Source organism: Rhinatrema bivittatum, chromosome 5, assembly GCF_901001135.1.
Source record: "Rhinatrema bivittatum chromosome 5, aRhiBiv1.1, whole genome shotgun sequence".
Classification (NCBI taxonomy): domain Eukaryota; kingdom Metazoa; phylum Chordata; class Amphibia; order Gymnophiona; family Rhinatrematidae; genus Rhinatrema; species Rhinatrema bivittatum.
Window position 1 is genome coordinate 349,487,712 of NC_042619.1, and position 22,851 is coordinate 349,510,562.

At 40.5% G+C, this 22,851-nt stretch overlaps 1 protein-coding gene across 4 annotated transcripts in view; it reads right to left on the bottom strand.

Annotated features, from left to right (window-relative positions):
* TUBGCP5 (tubulin gamma complex associated protein 5) overlaps positions 1-22,851 on the bottom strand; it is a 122,368-nt gene that overhangs the window by 40,462 nt on the left and 59,055 nt on the right. For all 4 annotated transcript variants that reach the window (XM_029604551.1, XM_029604550.1, XM_029604553.1 and 1 more), the window contains exons 13-16: positions 16,740-17,008; positions 8,512-8,710; positions 7,177-7,365; positions 4,473-4,655 (exon numbers count right to left, since the gene is read on the bottom strand). In XM_029604551.1, the coding sequence (XP_029460411.1) occupies positions 4,473-4,655; positions 7,177-7,365; positions 8,512-8,710; positions 16,740-17,008 (840 nt within the window). The remainder of the gene's footprint in view (positions 1-4,472; positions 4,656-7,176; positions 7,366-8,511; positions 8,711-16,739; positions 17,009-22,851) is intronic.

Consider the following 22,851-nt stretch of genomic DNA (forward strand, 5'->3'; position numbering starts at 1 on the left):
ATATGCAACTATATGACATGCATATTTACTACAGATATCCCAAAAACCCAACTGCATCTGGGGTTATCAGGACAAGGGTTTGTGCTTATTCAGCTGTTTGCTGACACTGGCATTTGGAATGCAGTTTTCTCTGCTGCTGTGAAAATATGATTTTAAATAATGACAACAACTATACATTTTTGCATCAAGGAGCTACAAATCTGTACATTTGATATCTCTTTCAGGTATTACAGCAGCCCTGTTAGGAATGCGTGGATGTCTAGGAACAAACCACTTGTTTACATAGTGTGTACTTAACCATGACTTGCTTTTCAGAGTGAAGCTCATGATACCCTTAATGCAGGCATTAATGCCAAGAATCTGCATCAACTAGAAGCTTTGGAATTGGCAGCTGTAGTAAAATTTCTCCTATATGTAAATGCTTCTCCGATATGTATCTTTTATTTCACATTTTTTCATATATGTGTTTACTAAACAATTTTTGTTAATAAACATTGGTTTAAAACTTAATTTGTCATTCATATACCTTTATTATTTATTTTTATTTTTTATATACACCATCTGCTCCCCCTTTTCCAGTTCTCTTCATTGCAGTGAGATCTTTCTCTCTTTTCCAAAACATTAAAATACACCAATTTCAAAAAACATAAATCAATGACATACATAAAAAACATTAAAATGCATCACTTAGCACTGCTACATAAAAGTACCATAAACATCCATAACACAAAAAAAAAAAACCATTAAACAGGTTGAATGTAAATCTGATACTCTTCACTGTGTATATGTATTGATGTTGAATTTTAATGCGCTGTATTGCTTTGTTTGAAATTGCATGCCGCTTAGCTTATTATTATAGGTGGATAAGAAATGTTTTAAATAAATAGGATTAAAAGACAAATGATAACTAACAACCCTGATCCTCTTGACTAATCAGTGGTACTGTCTCATAGAAGAACACTGACTAAATGAAAAGCCTAGAGTGGAGGAGTAGCCTAGTGGTTTAGAGCAGTGGGTTCAAATCCCACTGCCACTCCTAACTTTGGACAAGTCACTTTACCCCTCTGTTGCCTCAAGTACACTGACGCAAAATTGGGAGAAAAACTAATTAATCTGGCCCTTAGATTGTCTGCGGATAGGGAAATACCTACAGGACCTGAAGATAATCCGCTATGAAGTGCCGAAAAACAGAATATAAAATAAATAAAAAGCCTGATTAAATAATCATGACTTCATTTCCTCAGCGTGAACTCCCATTTACTACTATCCTTTGCTGCCTCACATTCAACCCAGTCTCTTTGATCAACCCACACATGATCAAGGGCCCTCTGTTTATAAGTTACATAGGTAGAGCAGAATCAAAAGCCTTGGCTGTACCTATATTTGTTGACAAATGATTTGCCTTTCCTTATGCCGTCTTTAGTTGAAAATTTTCCTTCTCCTTTCTTGTTTTATATCATTTTAATTAGATTTTTTTTTTCATGATGATTATTTTATTGTAAACCTCCTAGGCAATTCTTAAATCTTAAACAAAGATTTGCATACAATGCCTCCATTGTATGCAAATCTATCTCATGCACATCCTCAAAACCTGTCCTGTTTGTGGGTTCATGAGGACTGGAGTTGGCCACCTCTGGTCTAGCATTTGGCAGCAAAAATTTAATGCTAAAAAAATGTTGAGTTATGCATTTAGGATACAAAAACTAAGGGAGATGTACAGATAAGGGGATGAAACAATTCTAAGTACAAAGGAAGAGTGGGATCTGGGGCACTGTATCTGATGATCGTAACGTGTCCAAAAAGGTGGACAAAGTGACTGCAAAAGCCAGAACGATGCTTGGCTGCATAGGGAGAGGAATGATCAGGAAAAAAAAAAAAAAAAGTACTACTGCCCCTATATATGTTCCTGGTGAGACCTCAAAAGGATATAAACCGGTTGGGGTTGGTCCAGCGAGTGGCTACTAAAATGGGTCAGTGGTCTTCGTTCCAAAGCATCTGGTTACAGACAAAGATCTAAACATGTATACCCTAGAGCAGTGGTTCTCAACCTTTTTCCCATCGTGACACACCTGACAGGCCACGCTCACATGTGTGAGACACTGCTCATTACAATTCACGGCGGAAATAAAAAGTAACGGTCCGGTAATTATTTTTATTGTTTAAAATGACACAAGGAAAAGATACGTATTCTGCCTGAACAGAAATTACATAAATAGTAAACTTCCCACACCAAAACAGCACCAATTTCCAGCACTTAACAGTAACCACCTTACCTAAGAAAAGGCAACACTGAAAATATTACACCAGGCCTTAAGACACCAATACATCTCCTATTAGGAAAACGGACCAAGTCAGGCTGCTATAGAGTCCTACACAGAAACTACACGCCAGCAGAAAACCTCACCTAAATCACATGTGCTGACCCTCACCTAACATAGAATAAAGAGACCAAAACGCATAACAAGAAGCATGCAGACAAAAACTGAATTGGAAACTGCAACAAGCCAGAGTCTCTAAATGCAGTGTAATAAAGGAAAAAAGAAACATCACCCATCATTATAAAACAAATCAAGAAATATAAAATCAGTAGCAGTAAAACCATACTAACAAAAAACAGATTTTTTTCGAAACACTGATGAGTGGCATATCCAATAATTAAAAACTCATAAAAAAATTTCTAGATACTAATAAAATATTTCAAAATAGCAGACACAAAGACCCAGTAATGAAAAATAAGGATACAAAAATGTTTTTGCTCTGCATACCTGGGAATGTTTGATATCCAGGTATCCTGAGATTGTTTTGAATTAGCAGGAGGAGGGGTGGTTTGCTTGGAACTTTCTCCTCTCTCAGTCACATACCAGCGCTCTCTCTCACACTAGCTCTCAATGACACACCTATACACACATGCTCTCAGTCACTCACATATACACATGCTTTTTCTCTCACTTATATAGGCTCTTAATTACACATTTACACACATGCTGTCTATCTTTTCAGGCTTACACACACAGGCTTTCAATCACATACATACATGCTGTCTTTTTCTCTCACACACAGACTCTCATTCACATGCTTACAAACATGCTCTCTCTCATTTACACACAGGCTCTCAATCACATACTCCCTCACCTAAACCAGCTCTCAATCACACACAGACACACATGGTCTCTCTTTCTCTCACTTTCACACAGGCTCTCAATCACATGCTCCCTCACCTAAACCAGTTCTCAATCACACTCAGACACACACATGCTCTCTCTCTTACTTATACACACAGGCTCTTAATCATACATACACATGATCTCTCTCACACACAAAGGATCTCAATCACACACATACTCTTTCACACAAACTTACACATACAGGTTCCCAATCGTAAACTTACATTCATGCTCTCTCTCTCACAGGCAGGCTCTCAATCACAGACATACTCTCTTTCACATGTACAGGCTCTCAATCATTCACATACATGCTATCTCACTCACACACATATACACACACAGGATCTCAAACACACATGCTTACTCGCTCATTCACTCTCTCTCCTTCCCTTCCTCCCCGGAACTAGCGGCAGCAGCAGCCTCCTCCCAACCCTAACCTCCTTCATTTTCAGCCCTCGCACGGAGAAAGGAGTCCCATCGGCCGGGGGGGGTTGAGGTTCTTCATTTTTTTTCTCCGAGCCGCGCTGCTCATTCCTCCGGCCGCATCTCTCTTCTGTTCTTCGGGTAGAGGCTGACCAAACTTGCATGGTCTCTTCTTCCCGCGCATGCACCCGATGCTCACCACTTCCTCTTCCGGGCCGCGGGGGGGGGGGGGGGGGGGCGGGAAGAAGAGAGCATGCCGGTGCCGCTGACGCCACCTGATCTGCCGCGTTCCGCCCGGGCTGACAGCATTTTAAGCCCGGGCGGAGGGGGACCGGGGAGCAGCTGGGTCAGCGGGGGACCGGGAAGTGTGGCGACTCACCGGTTGAGAACCACTGCCCTAGAGGAAAGACAAAATAAGGGAGATACGATAGGGATATTTAAATACCTCAAAGGTTTCCACGCACAGGGGGCAGGCCTCTTTCAAAGGAAAGGAGGCTCTAGAATGAGGGTGAAAGGGCACAGACTCAGGAGTAAGCTAAGAAAATATTTATTTACAGAGAGGGTGGTGGACGCATGGAACAGCCTCCCAGCGGAGGAAACAAGGCATCTGATTTCAGGATAACATGGAATAAACACAGGGAGGGTCTCTGAGGGAACAACAGAATTTGTAAGCCGAATTAGTTGGTTTGGATGGACAGATTTGATGGGCCCCTACGGCCTTTTCCTGCTTGTCACATTTCTCCGTTTCTATAAATATGTAAAATCATATAAGAAGTTGAAACAAACTGTAATGTCATTTACTTTCTACAAACATGCTACACCAATAAACAAACAAAATGAAGGCACGGATTACAGAAAAGCAGGTTGATTATTATAAATAATTACCGTGTACTATCCTCTGGGTAACGCTGTCCAACTGCTTCTTGCAGCTGAACATTAAGAAATGACACGTTCTGCCAAGTCTCTTTTTCTCTTATTTTATCAAATATAGGAGTATAAAAATCATACATGGTGTCCCCAGCTTCAAGCAGGAAGAAATTTCTCATGGCTTGCAGATACTCCACCAGACTAAAACAGAAAAAAAAAAATTATTTAAAAGCCATCTCTACAGCAAGTATTTTACATTCTAACATTAAAAATATTTAACGTCTTATTACAACTCTAAGAAGTTAACAATGGAAGAAGGAAATCATCAGGTAGCCAGCCATCCTTTATTCTGGTAAGTGTCATGTCTGATACACACATACCCACTCCAGTACTACTGTACTAGCAAACCACAGCTGACGATCTATATATAAATCTGGCATACATTAGAGGTGGCTAACTTACAACCTCAAATTGATCTTCACATTTTAACATCAACAAGTAATTTGCTAAGTGTTAGGGATGTGCATTTGTCTAGGACGAATTAGACAATTTTAACGAAATTGTCTCACTCGTCCTGTTTCGGCCACCCCGAAAAACGAAGGAAATTTTCCCCAAATTTCGTTTTTCGGGGTTAGTGCATGCTTACATTGAAAAGTAAGCGCACACTAAGGGGGAGTTAGTGCATGCTAACCCAAAATTTGGTTCGGCCAGAGAGAAAAAAAAAAAAAAAAACAAACCACAGGAACTACAAAATTTCCTGCGGTTCCCTGATAAAGCCCAAAACAATCGGGCCATCCGATACACATCTCTACTAAATATATACCTCACATAAAAACATTTTCTCTAACCAGACCTCTATTCACTCTTCTCCCTAGTATCTCTATACCTTTTGACAATAAATTGCACCCTGATAGGAAATAGTTTTCCACTAGAATTCATATTTGTATCAGGTCTCCTTAAATAGATACACCTAATACAAGTATGACCATGTAAATCATTTAATATATTGTTCTCAAACCATTACATTGATTTTACCATTAATTAAAAACAAAGTACCAGAAGTCTGATACTTTTGCTAAGGAAATATACATCATCCTGGATTCTAAAACAGAACTAATTTCAGTATATATTTAAAAACATCTGCCATTTTATCATTTTTCTTAGTATTCAGTATGTTTTGTATGACAACTATATGGTCAAAGTGTGTTCTGAGGCACAAGGGAAAGTCAAGTGATCTGCCATTCACTTGAGAACTGACACCACAAAACGCTAAAGGGTATTACTGCTCTCATAAAATACATCAGTGGTGTTGCAAACGATGTTCTCTGTTTCTGAATCACAGTCACATTTCAAAACCTGAGGGGCAAGTTTGTGGATGGAGCCTCCATATCCACAGCCTTGCAAGTCTTTTCTAGGGAAATTACATTTAGATTGGCAGCCGATAGGATCTTTCTATAAACAGAATTGGTTCTGACATGTCCTGCTAAGATTAGCCACACAAGGGACTCATGAAAAATGCAATTTGCCAACCAAAGAGAAATTATATAATTTTCCCATGAGGAATTATGGTCAGTCGGCAGCAAAAAAAAAAAAAAGGCTTTCTAAAGACTTTAGTATTCACAAATTAGTTACAAAGCTCTTGTAAACCAATATATAAAAAAAGCACTTTTCCTTTATCAGCATGACAGTCAGAGAGAAACGCTGGAAGAATGACAAACTGATCGATGTAGAAGTCCAGATAAACAGTGGAGCGCCCCAAGAATCTGTACTGGGACTTGTGTTTTTTTATTATGTTTATAAATGACCCGAAAGAGGAAAGTGATAAAATCTGCAGGCACTAAATTATTCCACGGTGTTAAATCGCAAGCAGAATGCAAGAAACTGCAGGACGACCTTACAAAACTTACCCTGTTATAGAGTCAATCAAGCTAAGGAGAGAGGATGTAGCAGAAATCTCAACTCTGTGAGACTTTCCTCACACTAAATGATGTCATATCTTCACTGAGGCGTACTGTGATGTCCGTACGTCTCACTCTGCATGTAAAACTGGCCCCTAAACCCTAAAACACCACCAACACCTCACCTCGAGCTATTAACTGGTCCTCCTATCGCGATATAAATAGTTGAATACTGTGAAGGCCTCCCCAGATTCTCTCTCTCTCCACTCCCCCTTCTCCTTCCCCAAGCCCAGAAATGGCTGAAATGCAATTTGCAAAATTTATTGCGAATTGCATTACGGCCATTTCGGGCATATCGCGCAGCTCAACGCCAGGAAAAAAGATGTAGCTATTTACGGCGTTAAAAACTGTGCGATAGCACATGTTATACCTTCGTACGGTGCGATATTGCCCCTCATTTCAACTAATCTTACCCACACCCCTCCCCAATCCCGTCCCTTCTAAAAAAATTTGCAGTCGCGACATGCGGTAACACAATTATTCCATGCGCTGTGGCGTTAACGCCATAACGCATTTTGAGGAATGACCCTGAATGTTAATTAATAGGAAAGGAATGGAGAATAAACTGGAAAAAAATCATAATAGCTCTGAATCACTTAATCTACAGCAGTGCTTCTCAACCCAGTACTCGTGGCATACCTAGCCAGTTTTCATCACAAGCTTATACATTTTTATTCATATATCCTTTCACTACTGCATCTAGAGTGATACATATCTTAGATAATGCTAAAATGCATGCGGAAATAAATGATTTTACCTCTTACCTGTAATCTCTCTTTAATGTTTGCATCAGATTTCCACAGCACTGAAGATACTGCTGGTCAATTTGTGGATAAAGGCAGGACCTCAATGTCAATTCGAAAGTCTGGCACGTCATAGATTCTGAGGATCTATCCACATTAATATCGCCACAGGTAAACTTTGCCAGAAAGTCATTCTGTTCCAAATATAACCTTGAAAGAGTTCCAATCCTCGTTTCAGTCACAGTTTTATTAGTAGAAATAATGGTTTACTATATTTGTGTAGTGCTTTGAATGAAGTGCCATGTAACTACAGAAGCATAGATGTAAGCTGATTAAAAAAAAAACCAAAAACACTTTTTCCACTCTGGTGTACCCATCTGTGCCTGCCGACTGTGTTGCCTTTGATCCTCTCAGTCTACGCTGTCCTGCCACTAAGGCCCTTTTAATGTCTCTTCCAAACATGCTTGAATTATGTTGTTGTTTTGGTTCCTCTAGCTCTGCTAGAGTCTGCTCATGATTTCCACCATCTTTTCAGTGAAAAGCTATTTTTTCGATTTTCCCGTTTTGAGCCTCCCTCTCTGTTTCATTGGATGATTCCTTGCCCGAGATTCTCATTCTATAGAAAATGCTACTTTCTGGTACCTGCTGTATATTTCAATATTCTGTCAGACTGCCCCTTTTCTTCTACAGAGTACATCTTTAGTTCCTGAAGTCTATGCATGGCTTGTAGTGCAGGCCATGCACCATGATGGTGACCCTCCTTTGAACTGCCTCCACCTTATCAACAGTAATACCTAAAATAAATATTTTACCTATAATATTTTTACTGTTAGCCATTTTTTAATTAATGCATTTTTTGTATATTTATTACAATTTATATTGATCAAAACAAGCAAAAAAAATGATTACACTTCTACTGAAAGGTACATACACATATAATATAGATTACTTTATATACATTTGCATGATACACCATCACTACATTCTTAAACTTATGATGCACTGGAGAAAAAACACAGCCCACTGCAGTTTATCTCTGCCACCGATTCTGTGATGCTGTTGGGGCAAATATTGTTAATTATGTGAACAAACCAAAGCCGAAATAAACCATAATTTCATGAGGAAAGCTAGTAGTTTGAGTCTCCATAAGGGTATTTAGATATCAGTCATTCTGTAATGCAGTTTGTCGTTACCTAATTAGCAGGCACAATAGTGCAGTACAGTGCAGTATACAGCACTCACATCAGTGAAATCCAGGCTGGGCTACCAGGATTTCATAGCAGAAAATAGTTTAAGAAACACCACAAGGGAAATGCATTTAAGCTACCTTTGCTGTCCAGTGGGTCGTTACATTACCTTGCAAAGTTGATAGCCAACAGTGGGTCATGGACATCATCCAGCTCTAGATGTTTTGTCACTACAGCGTGCATCTTTATCAAGCTCTGTTTGGTGGCCTGCTGCTCGGTAATGTTGTCCAGGGCATCCTTTTTCCTCTGGCACAGACAGGACTGCACGGACTCCAAAAACAAAGTGTACAAACTTTTTCTTTCTGCATCTAAAATTGCATAAAAATTTAAAAATGAGCGCAGGGGAGAATAATTTAAATCATTTTATCATATGAAGTATTATAATAGCACAGAAAAGAAGCGGAAATTGAGCAGCATGTACCTATTTTTTCCATTTTGGAGGGGGGGGAGGGGGAGGAGAGCATGGAGGAGGCCAATAGTTTCTTCTTTCTCCTTTAGGCACCCAATTGAAACGGATATTTGCAGGGGAAAGGCATCATAAAGGCTTCATTTGCACCTACCCAGGGGTGGGAGAGGGAGTTGTCTTCTATTTTTATATTTCCCTTCCAGCTCAGCCCAGCCACCTTTGACCAGGAACCACAGGTTAGGATTAACGGGATCCAGACGACGCTGCAATTCCCGGCCAAGGACGGTTGCTGCAGTTCCGTTGGATGCCATGCAGAGGGCCCGAGGTCAATTGCAAGGTCAGGATTTTTTTTTTGTTTTTTTGCTCCCTAGGCTGGCTGAGGATACTGTGAAGGTAACTTTCACATCCCCTGGAGGTGGGGGGGAAGATGGGAGTCCAAATCATTGCTTAAGAGCTTCTTGAATGGAAGAAAAAAAAGACCCAATTCAGAAAAGGCAAAGTCACTCCAGGGATCTTTACATTTTCACTTCAATATCTTGTAAAAAAACCAAAAAAAAAACCCTCCACTGGACTAATCATAGGGATCTTTACATTTTCACTTCAATATCAAGATACAAAATTTATTCAGGACCTACCATCAAGGTGAGTCTGAACACTTAAAAAAGTCAAATTTTTAGTTTCTTTCCCTCCCTCCCAAACTCAGGCACATTCATTGATTTACGGAGAATAAGAAGAGGGAATTTATTTTATATTTGTACAAGAGTTATTTAGGAATTCAGGTAAAGGAGTAACCCTGACCTAAGAAACAGATTAACTATTGCCCCCTTGCAAACCAATGACTAACAAAAACATGCAAAATAAATCTGAAGGACATTATTTATTTATTTGTTTTTAATATACCGACATTCAACATATGTCATCGCATCGGTTTACGTATAACAAACTGATGAAGAAAAAGGTTACATTACAATAAATAGAGGTAAAGGAGAGAGTAAAACAAGGGGAGGAAGATTTAATTAATAAGCAATTACATTAAATTAGACCTCCCTACTCCCTTAGCAATTTTAAATATCTAACTCAACAATATTTGACACAGCAGCAAGATGAGGGCTATCCAGTGTTTTGTACCGAGGGCCACATGTATGAGTATCTACCAGATGGCAAAAGGTTGCGTATGTGCTGTTGGTGCAAAGAGCTCCTGGTTCTCAGAGAATGAGTCAGTCTGGGGGCTAGAGTGGCAGACCTGGCAGAGCTAAGGCAGAGAGGATCACAGAGAAGACTTACAGGGATATTGTAGTCTAGTAGCCCCTGGACTGCCTGGGAGGAGCATGGGCACTTGAAGAGAGAGCATCATCTTGGTGTGGCAGGAAATGATCCTGTAGCTATAAACTGCTCTCCAGGTGAGGCCATGTTCTCTTGCAGCAAGGTTACGTCTCCAAGGGCTTGTGCCCAAGAAGGATGGATCAGGACAGGCATCGTAGCCAGCAATTCGAATGTAGATAGCTGGGTATCTGCTGGATAAGGGAACTGCTTGGTAACTTGCCTACCTGGTGCAAAGATGGTGGCCCTCATGTGCCACCTGGGGAAAAGCTTGCTGTCATGCTACAGGGTGGGATACCAAGAACACGGGAAGGTGTAAGGGGGAGTTTCTGGAAGTCAAATTTAGGCTTTTAAGAAGAAAGATAAAATCCAGAACTGTAAGGATGTTCTACAGAAATTTTATGAGGAATACACCTGTAAAAGTTAGATCCCTGAGCAGTGAGGTGACAGAACTGAAGTATAAAGGCAAGTCACAGTATATCATTATTCTTAAGTATTTCATCATTGTAATGCATTGCATTTTTGCTTGGTATTAAATTTATTTGCAAGACAAAGACAGTATGAAAATTTCTTTTTAGAAATGACTAGTAAGAAGCTTGCTAATACTCTTTGAGGAAAAGTATTAAAAAGAATGCAAACGAATGACAAAGTTCAGGGATGAAAGGATGCCTGTGTAATCCAGCTCTGCTCTAGGCTCATTTTACATATTTGCATGTTAAAGTCGAGAATTTTCATTAGACACTTGTGGAAAAATGTTATTTGTTATCTACCAAAGAATTGTTTTGCTTATTGAAGTAGCCAGTCAGACTGGAGGTGTTGAACCCGTTTAATCCTTTGTATCAGCATATTACACCTCTGAGAGACTGCTCCTGCTTATCTTGCATGGTAAATGTGAAGTAACGCTCCATGAGTTATTTCCTTTCCTGAATAAATGAGTTTTCTCTTCTAGCTCTCTGGTATTAAGAGGTTCGTTTCATAGCCCACATCGGAACCTGCAAGGTAGCATTCTTGGAAATGCATTCTGTTCTATGCATCAAGCAGATCTCCAAGATTCTCAATGCATGGATGAGACTATGATGCAGGGACGAGAGTCTTAGATTTGTTAGAGCTAGGGAACACTCTGGGGAAGGGGGAGCCTATTTTGAAAACATGGGCTCCACCAGGGTGGAATTCAGCTGCTGGCAGTCTTTAGGTGTTAGAACATAAGAGAAAACTGATAGTTGTTCAGCAGTACATGGTTCGGATGGAGGTATATCTTCAAAGGATACTAATAAAATAAGTAAGTTAGAACCTAATGTCACTGCCAGGAAAAACAGCAGAAACGATCCTAAAGAACAAAATTCTGAACATATAGATGGACATGGTTTAGTGGGACAGAGTTAGCAGATTTATTCAAGTTAAGTCTTGCCTCAATCTGCTACTTTTTTTTTTTTTAATGAAAATGTGGACAATGAATCTGAATTTTCAGTAAGCATTTGACAAAATCCCTCATGAGTGACTCCTGAGAAAAGTCAAGAGTCATGGGATAGGAGGCAATATCCTATTGCAGACTGGTAACTGATTAAACAGTAGGAATAAATGGTCAGTTATCTCTATGGAAGAGGGCAAATAGTGGACTGCCCTAGGGATCTGTACTAGCACCACTGCTTTTTGACATATTTATAAATAATCTAGAAAAAGGAATAAGTGAGGTGATCAGATTTTTAGACACAAGATTATTCCAAGTTATTAAATCACAAGCAGATTGTGAGAAAATGCAGGAAAATCTTGCAAGACCAGGAAATGGCATCCAATTGGCAAATGGAATTTAACATGGACATCTGTAAAGAGATGCAAATAGGGATAAATAATCGAACCGTAGTTACAGTACGTTAGGTTCCATATTAGGAGTCACTACCCAGGAAGAGTATCTATGTTTCATCATGGAAAATACATTAAAATCCTTGGCTCAGTGTGCAGCAGGCATCAAAAAAGCAAACAGAATATTAGGAATTATTTGAAAAAGAACAGAGAATAAAATGGAAAATATCATAATGCCTGTGTATGGCTCCATGCATCTACAGTAGTGGTTCTCAACCTTTTTTCTGTCTGGACACACCTGACACGTGTGTCATGCTTGACACACTGAACACGTTAGTCACAAGGCTAACCCCACCCGACCCTCAGTAATGGGTATAAAGCAGAACATTCCCTGTACAACTCACCATACAAAAAGATATTCTGGTGTTATCTCAATAACAGCAACACAAACTCCCTCTACTACCAGGCGCAATAGCCCTACTTATAAAAAATCAGCAGTTCACCGCCAATGCATGTTCTATTGAGAAAACACAACAAATAAAATGAGGTATTTTACTAGCCTACATGCTAGTTAAATATCTCACCTCAGTCACACACACAAGATCGACCTTCACCAAGGACAGAAAGAACACAAATTACAAATATGGAGACAGAAACTGGAATGGAAACCCAAAAAGCCACTCTGCATGCAGTGCGAACCTGGAGAAATGGAAAGAGAAATATAGCACCTAACACAGTCCCAGGATCTGCAATAATGCACACAAACTAACCCGCACAAAGTTACACCTGTATTATGTGACACACTCAAATAATAACAACCCAATCTATGAAATGGCAACACTACAAATATTAAACCAGGCCCTAAACACTAATACACCTTCAATTAGGAAAACAGAAAAAGCCAAGCTGCTATAGATCCCCACAGAAATAATAGTAAAACTATAAATGTTTCAAAACAGCTAATGAACAGAACATCTAACAATTAAAAATTATTAAAAATTCTCCAAACAATACAAATTTTACAAAACAGCAGACACATCACATAATACCCAATCAAGAAAAATGAACTTAAAAAGCCACTTTTACTTACCCTCTCCAGCAGTGGTAACATGGAATAGACTTAGTTTTTGGGTACTTGCCAGGTTCTTATGGCCTGGATTGGCCACTGTTGGAAACAGGATGCTGGGCTTGATGGACCCTTGGTCTGACCCAGTATGGCATTTTCTTATGTTCTTATAATTTTGTGTCATCCGTAAATTTGATCACTGAACCGACAATTTCAATGTGTTATCCACTATGACGCCTAGATCTCTTTTCTGGGAGGTAGCTCCTAATATGGAACCTAACATTGTGTAACTACAGCAAGGGTTATTTTTCCCTATATGCATCACTTTGCAGTTGTCCACATTAAATTCCATTTGCCATTTGGAAGCCCAATCTTCCAGTCTCGCAAGATCCTCCTGAAATTCATCACAATCCACTTGAGATTTAACTACTCCGCATTTCCAGATTGCTTCTCTTCTCCATGGTATACATATTTAGTTCCTTCAGTCTCATCTCATACAGCCTTTAGTGCAGACACTGCACCTCTCTATCCTTTTTGAGATATGGCCTCCAGAACTGAACACAGTATTCCAGGTGAAGCCTCACCAATGACAGTCCAGAATCCAAGAAATTGTCTTATCACACTAATTCGCTACCTTCAGATCATCAGACACCAATACTCCAAGGTTGTTCTCCCGGTCCCCATTCCAAACAGTTCCTTTGGATTTCTGCATCACAGATGCTTAACTACACTTCTTCACACTGAATCTTAACTGTCAAGTATTCAACTACTCTTCGATCGCTAATCATCCTGTGTACACCTTGAGGAGTGTCCATTATATTTCATATCTTTGTATCTGCAAAAATCTAAACACTTCTTTCCAACCTGTTCGCAGTATCACTCTCAAAAACATTGAATAGAATCAACTCCTAAAGCACTCCACTCCTCTCTTCCATGTGAGTTCCATTTACCAGAATCCAGCGGTCTGTTTCTAACCCATTCCACCATTTTGGGACCCACTCCCAGGCTGCTTATTTTACTGATGAGACTCCTACATGGGACCATATCAAAAGCTTTGCTAAAGTCCAAGTAAACCACATCAAGTGCCTGCTCTTGACCTAATTCTCTAGTCACTCAATCAGGTTTCTATTTGCAGTCGCAGAACTGAATTGCTATACAAATTGCTCTATAGTATACAGATTTCCACTCTACTATGCTAGGTTCTCTCCCACTTCCTCGAGGTTTTGCTGGAAAAACTGTGGGGAAGAGGGTACATATATCCACATGTGGTGGACATGCCCTTTCATGAGTCTTCTGGAACTGTGTTACAGTTAAGATGGGATCCATCTTAGGGGTCTTATTAACCTTCTCTATGAAATTGTCTTTTGGGAATATGGAATACTAGTATTGAATATTTACCAGTGTAAACTGTGTGGGTAGCTATTCCTTGCAGCATGGTTCACAATTGCTACATTTTGGAAGACCATTTCCTTGATGCGACATTGGGCATCTTAACTGCATGACATTGCCCCGACTGAAAAACTAACCCACTCACGGGACAATCAAAATTCCTTTTTTGACAAGATATGAGGATGTAATTACTAAACTATGCACCAGTGAGTCATTCCTCCCTGCTGGGGGGTATATTCTGATTTCTGTACACTATAATTCTTGTAGAGCTGGACTTGCTGGTTTGGAAAGGCTAACACGCTGCTACTATGATATTGCTCTACATGCGAGCTGCTAATATTATGCTATTTGATTGTATGTTTCAGCTAAGTTAAATAAATTTAAACAAAAAAAAAAAAAAGAATGCTGGATTCGTCCGACATGACTTTCTTCTAGTAAAACCCTTTACCTATTGGTATCTAGACCTTGATGAACCTCTGTTCACTTCCCCCACAACTTCCGATGCACTAGAAATAAACACCAGCACGCTGTTGCTTGATGCAAATGCTTCAAGAGGAAACATCCAGGCCCTTCCACCAGATGCTATAAAAGTTTCCACTTAGGGTTAAACTTCAGTTTGAAAGGCTAGTGATGTCGATGTTGAAGTAGACCTACTGATGCTTGTAGACATGGATCCAACACTGCTTGGATCCTTCTTTCCATTTCCTCAATAGTTTCTGGTGCCAATACTCCGTAGGAATCAGAAGAAATACTCAGTGGGATATTTGAGAAAGATCAGAGGGTTGGCATTTAGACCATTACAGGTTGCTGTGATTTCCCAATACAGATGCAAGATTGAACTGCCTTTTTAAGGAAATGCTTCATGGAATTTACGGCCACACAGTCTCCCTGATTCCGGCATCAGGCACAGATGGGGACCAACGACTGTGCTCCTTGGCGTAATCTTCACTGGCCTGTGTCTGTTGGATGACATGATGCCACGTGAGATGAATGCACATCTTCGGAGAAATGTGTGTGAGGCCTCAGCAATGACCTGCACAGGGGCATTATCTCCTCCTTTTCATGCTGATTATGCCTCTCTCAAGACAGTCCAGCATCCAAGTAATTGTCTTATCACTGCTGCTTTTACAAACTCCAAGTGCTGAAAAGAATAAGACCTCTTTTCCACGCTCAAGACTTCAGAACGATTCTACAAGCAATCATTTTCTCGAAGCTGGATTATTGTAACTCCATCTTACTAGGTCTTCCCTCCTCCCACACTAAACCGCTTCAGATGGTACAAAATGCGGCTGCTCGAATTCTGACAAACACAAGGAGAAGAGACCACATCACTCCAATCCTAAAAAGCCTCCATTGGTTACCAATCCACTTCAGAATAATCTACAAGTCCATTCTCACCATATACAAAACCATCCATCAACTGGCTCCAATTGACCTACATAACCCTCTCCAATTACATAACTCCTCAAGACCGACAAGAGACGCATACAAAGGATCATTACAGGTTCCAAAACCACCAGACACATCACGTTAAGAGATCGGGCCTTCTCTACAGCTGGTCCACCTCTATGAAACTCCATCCCCCCCCAATCTTAGACTGGAACCCTGCCTCTCAACTTTCAAGAAAAGACTCAAGACTTGCCTGTTCAAACAAGCATTTCCGGACCCCAATTAATTTAACGTCTCAACATCAATACATAAACTTCAACTACTTCAATGTTAACTACCTGTAACTATTGTTAGCCATTATTAGCCTGTCCTTTCTTTTCCCTCTTCGCCCAGTTCTATCCACCCTTGTTACATGTAACTGCTTTTTTCTGCACATAGTTCTAGTTTAAAGTTTTTATGCACTCCCGTTTTATGTGAACCAGCATGATGTGACTGCTCTCTTGAATGCCGGTATATAAAAAACCTAAATAAATAAAATAAATAAATAAATCACACTAATTCGCTACCTTCAGATCATCAGACACCATCACCCCAAGGTTGTTCTCACACACACACACAAACATCAAATACACTACACCAACCAAAAGATTAACATTTCAAATAGAAATTGAAAAAGTGCACATCAGGAACATTGCACAAAAGCAATAATAAGCATGTTTCCATTCCTACAAATTCAGGTATGGCTCTGCTTTCCCAGAATATTTGTTGGGGTGCTGACAGTTAAAATATTTGCAAAAAATTTAGTAAGACAGCTGGATCATCAGTAAGCGGCTCTCAACAAATTTCAATTAAATCTATCCAGAGAGATGAAACTCGATAGACTAGGGATGGCAGTGCCAATAGGCACCTTCCACTGATGCAATCAGCTTAAAAATACACATGCACTTAATATAACACCCGTTTTTACCTCTAGATTTAGCTTGCTGCAGGGAACCATCTTTACATTTCAGGTTCTTCAGTAATTGCATGGATTTTCCGGCCATGATGATCTGCTTCAGTACTGGTTTCAGAAAAGATACCATGGTGTGCTGCCTGCTGGAGGGTGCCTGATCACTGCTGGAGCTGCCACTGGCACTGTCACTCATTTTTTCTTCATTCTCTGTCTTTTCTGATACGCTATATAACGTGTAAGTGGCGTACCAAAAGTCTCGATGATCTACTGGGACATCTTTGTTTCTAAAAGTAAAAAAAACAAAAAACTAGCAAAACTGTCACATTTCTATTCCAACGAAGCATGTTAATAATTACACTACACTCCCATGCTCCAATAAATAGTGAGAAAACAGAAGCTGCACCCAGGTTCCCATACCAGCAGAGAGAGCGTGGTACTTTTCCCAAATCGCTTTGTCAGCTGCATTTCCCTGTTTCTTTAATCAATCTTTCAGAGACAGACTTTACAATTAACTCTACCATAATGTACAACATTCCAAGTCCAAACAAAAAAAGCGTTAAAGCAAAATTTCCAGGCAGACAAATGCAGAAGTCAATTCTGACAAACGCTCACTGTGGGTTCATAGTGCTCAAGCAGACATTTGCTCAGACCGGAATGGCGCTGCCGCCTGGACAAGACTGACCTGTGGATAGAGCCAGATTATCCTACAGACACAACAGGGCACATGTCTAAGTTAAGAGGTTATGCTGCCCCTCAAAGCTACTATTACATAGGCAATATTATTTAAAGCAAAAAAAGAATTAATTCAGCACAAGGCTTCTGAGACCCAAATACATTCCCAGAACCTGCCACGTCCCTCCATCATGGACTTATTACCTAGGAAACCCTTTAAAGAGGCGGAGATGTGGTCAGCACACTAAGGCTCAGAGAACGGTTGCTAGATTGCTGTGCTCTGCTGTTGAACCCCTCTAGCTCATTTAGGACACTATTCACACGTTAGTTTTATGCATAGTTATATAAACTTTACTCAACCTGCATACAAACAATAGCAATTATAAGTTACAAGGGAAGGCACCTTAAGTCTTGATATCCAGGAGCCACACAGGGTCTTAACTTAGATATGTAAGGTGTTGTGTGAGCTCAGCTCTCTGGGCTTTCCTCATAAAGAGCCAAAACGGTTACTTGCTGTCAGGATGGACGTGGCTGGCTCATGCTAAAATAATTACCTTCTTCGTGGCAGCATGCCTCAGGAACAGAAGCCTTTACTGGAGTCAGGTCTAGGGAAAACTGCTCTAAACTCTAATTTAGCTGGCAAAATTGATCACAGAGAGTCAGATTACACAGACAGAATAGTCATCTTCAATGCTGTCTTTCGATGAGAGGTGTCTGTTAACAGTCACCCACACAAGTACACACTATGAACACAGATAAGCATTTAGTAAGGAAAAGCAGCACCGTCAAGTCAAAAGGAAGAACACATCTGTAGTGTTATGAACCGACCAAAAAAAAAATTATTTATTTATTTATTTATTTATTGTTTTGTTATACCGAGTTTCATGATAGGCATCACATCAACCCGGTTTACAAATAACAAGGAGTGTAAAGCATAACGTAACGTAAAAAACAATATTTTCAATAAGAACCTTGAACTTTAAATACAGTGAATCAGAAAAAGGGAGAGGGAAAGTTACAAAAAACAAGGAAAATAAACTTGGGATGGAAGGGGAGAAATTGAACAGCACAATATTTACATTTCAGCCTATTGATACATTAGAATAGCAAGTGAAAAAATAAGACTATGAAACGGTACATAGGTAATCAAATGAATAAATATGACAGTTGTGAATGGTAATAGTATGATAAATATTCAGCAGGAATTAGTGAGAGAGGGTTTGAGGTTGGTTGATTCGTGTTTACATTCCATTATTGCATACGAGTTAGTGCTAGTGCTATATATGTATATATATATATATATATATATATATATATATATATATATATAAGCTACACCACATAACTTGAAAATGTATCTTAATTAGGATGCGAGCCTCCTTGAGATTATAAAACATAGTAAACAATGGCAGATAAAGACCAAAACGGCCCATCCAGTCTGCCCTGTAGGGGTTGGTTCATTATGGACAGATGTGCATACAAATTCAGACAGGTAACCCAACACATAGTCCATGCCTTTATTGGAGGGGGGTAAACTATAACAGGTACATTTTCTGGCAGAATTCAACTATGGAGAACTGGCATTCGAAGGGGAATTTTTTTTTTTATTAATATTGTTATTTTATTTTTTTGAAAAGGGGATTTTTTGCATTGCTTTCTGGTTTCTTGGGCATTTTTTCTACTTAAGCTTTAGAAGGCGCACCCCTCCCTCCCCCATCCCTCCCCCATCCCTACCTTCAAATCTAACTTTATAGACTACCCCACTAATTAGGGGGGGGGGGTTGGACTACACAGAATGATCTGATCTTGGTAGGCACAGTATCACAACAGTAATTTAGAAAAATTGAATTCGTGTGGAATCAAAACACTTAAGAAAAGTTCGGAAGGAGCTTGTTTAGTAACACCATAGTAGATACTTCAGGTAATTAATTTTGAGGATAAAAGAGAAAAATACAGCTTGATACCAGGAGAGAGCAAGTAAATTAGCTCATTTTGTGTTTTCTGCAAATAGAACAAATTAAATTTCTTATGAACCGACTGGTAGCATCATGTTAGATCTTGTTGTAATAATTTCTAGTTGCTCTAGTTAACTTTTATACTTTCAGCAACAGTTTATAAAGGAAATAACCCAAAACCACATATCTCTAATGTATAAATATATATTGTAGTCTGAAAGAATCAGATAAAGCACTTAATACTGCCAAGCAGAAGAGGCCGATGCAATATCGGGCGCCGAGCTCAGCACGCCGCTAAACGTTCGGTTGGATGCATGTTTTGGACGTGCTAGACATAGGCCCAATGCAACATCCTGCATGAGACTAAATGCACAATTGAATCTTTATGGGTAGAAATTCCTTGTGTGTTGGGGTAGACTATAGTGATAGGAGTATACTACCATCCACCTGGTCAAGATGGTGAGACAGACAGTGAAATGCTAAGAGAAATTAGGGAAGCTAACCAAATTGGTAGTGCGGTAATAATGGGAGATTTCAATTACCACAGTACACTGGTGCAGGATAATGAATCTTTAATCACCACACATTCAATAGTAGTCATAATCAGTTCCAATGGATAAAGAATCTCAATGTTAATAATGGCGACTCCAAACCGTTCAAAATGACAGCGTTTAAATTGATCCCCCGACACGGTCCCGTGTTTCGCCAGGCTGCGTCGGGGGGGACCAAAGGTATATTTGAATCTAAGATATAAAAACACACAAATATCAGTCAGTATACAGAAGGTGAAAAGGGGCTACATAGTACTAACCTTTACTGATGTACATACCTATACAGAAATACCCGGAGCGCGCAAGCCCGCACAGGTGTGAAACATTTAAACAGAAAAGAGGCGCGAACCCTGGCAGCTCTCGCGAGAGCTGTCAGAACTAACAGCTGGTCTCGGTGGATCCGTACAGTTAATAAAATAGATTCCACTCGATTTCTTTATTAAGGCCAGAGGGAGCTACTGTATCCAAAGTGAAGATCCACCTCTGCTCCCTCCGACCCAGGATTTCGGGGTAGTTACCGCCCCGGGAGGGGCGGCGCACCACCTCGATCGCCAGGAAGGAGAGTTCAGAGATGGAATGATCACACGCCAGCCAGTGGGACACCAATGGTTCATCGAGTCTGTGTAAACGGATATTAGAACAGTGTTCTATAATCCGAGTTTTCAACATGCGGGTGGTCTTACCTACATAAAGAAGAGGACATGGGCATCTCACTATGTAAACACCCCTTTTGTGAGACAGTCCGAGGGAGAACGAAGTTTAAATATCCGTCCAGTGTTGGGGTGCAAAAACTCAGATGTGGTTGTGGTGTGTCTGCACATAGTGCAGTGACCACAGGGTCCATGCGTGCCAAGACTCTCGGGTTGGTTGGTAGCTGTAAAAGTGTGGACTAAGGTGTCTCGTAGGTTCCTGCCGCGTCTAAAAGTAAAGCGGAGCGGGCTACGTAACAAATCTGTGAGGGACAGAGCGGACCAGTGTCTACGTATCGTCTCAGCAACGGATCTACCCATGATCGAGAAAGGCAAAATGCAATTGTTAGATTCATCGGAAGGATTATGGGATGGTAGAAACAGCCATTCCCGATTCGTATATAGTGCTCTTTTAAAAGCTCTCTTTATTACCCGATACGGATAACCCCGGGCCAAAAACCGGCTCACCATACCCTCTGCTTGTGTTAAAATTCAAAACGAGTCGAACACAACCGACGTAGGCGTAAGAACTGCCCCGTAGGTATATTATCGCGCAAAGCGCGAGGGTGACAACTCTGATATTGAAGTAGGGTATTGCGGTCGGTTTCCTTACGGTAAATAGACGTTTCAAAAGAGTCCTGACCAGCCATAATCAAAATATCTAGGAAGGCAATTTCTCGGTGGTGAATACAAAAATTGAATTGGATGTGAGCACTAAGAGAATTGAGCCAGTCCAAAAAACAATAGAATTGTATGTCCGTACCCTTCCAGATAACAAAAACGTCGTCAATATACCGGCGCCAGAGGAAAACAAATTTATACCAGTCAGAAGGGTAAACAAATAGATTCTCAAAGTTATCCATAAAGAGACAGGCAAGACTGGGGGCCATCGTGCAATAACTACCCCTCCCCACCCCTTTTATTTTGTTACATTGGACGTAGTTTCGTTATATTCCAATATACCTCAGTCTGAGGCACTCCAAGTCATTTCATACACCTTGGAGAAACGCCCACGACCTCACAGAGTATCTACTTCATTCCTTATGCAACTAACTGAATTAGCGCTCACAAAGAATTTTTTTCAGTTCCATGACTTATTTTTCCAACAGATTAAAGGGACAGCTATGGGGGCCACGATGGCCCCCAGTCTTGCCTGTCTCTTTATGGATAACTTTGAGAATCTATTTGTTTACCCTTCTGACTGGTATAAATTTGTTTTCCTCTGGCGCCGGTATATTGACGACGTTTTTGTTATCTGGAAGGGTACGGACATACAATTCTATTGTTTTTTGGACTGGCTCAATTCTCTTAGTGCTCACATCCAATTCAATTTTTGTATTCACCACCGAGAAATTGCCTTCCTAGATATTTTGATTATGGCTGGTCAGGACTCTTTTGAAACGTCTATTTACCGTAAGGAAACCGACCGCAATACCCTACTTCAATATCAGAGTTGTCACCCTCGCGCTTTGCGCGATAATATACCTACGGGGCAGTTCTTACGCCTACGTCGGTTGTGTTCGACTCGTTTTGAATTTTTAACACAAGCAGAGGGTATGGTGAGCCGGTTTTTGGCCCGGGGTTATCCGTATCGGGTAATAAAGAGAGCTTTTAAAAGAGCACTATATACGAATCGGGAATGGCTGTTTCTACCATCCCATAATCCTTCCGATGAATCTAACAATTGCATTTTGCCTTTCTCGATCATGGGTAGATCCGTTGCTGAGACGATACGTAGACACTGGTCCGCTCTGTCCCTCACAGATTTGTTACGTAGCCCGCTCCGCTTTACTTTTAGACGCGGCAGGAACCTACGAGACACCTTAGTCCACACTTTTACAGCTACCAACCAACCCGAGAGTCTTGGCACGCATGGACCCTGTGGTCACTGCACTATGTGCAGACACACCACAACCACATCTGAGTTTTTGCACCCCAACACTGGACGGATATTTAAACTTCGTTCTCCCTCGGACTGTCTCACAAAAGGGGTTGTATACATAGTGAGATGCCCATGTCCTCTTCTTTATGTAGGTAAGACCACCCGCATGTTGAAAACTCGGATTATAGAACACTGTTCTAATATCCGTTTACACAGACTCGATGAACCATTGGTGTCCCACTGGCTGGCGTGTGATCATTCCATCTCTGAACTCTCCTTCCTGGCGATCGAGGTGGTGCGCCGCCCCTCCCGGGGCGGTAACTACCCCGAAATCCTGGGTCGGAGGGAGCAGAGGTGGATCTTCACTTTGGATACAGT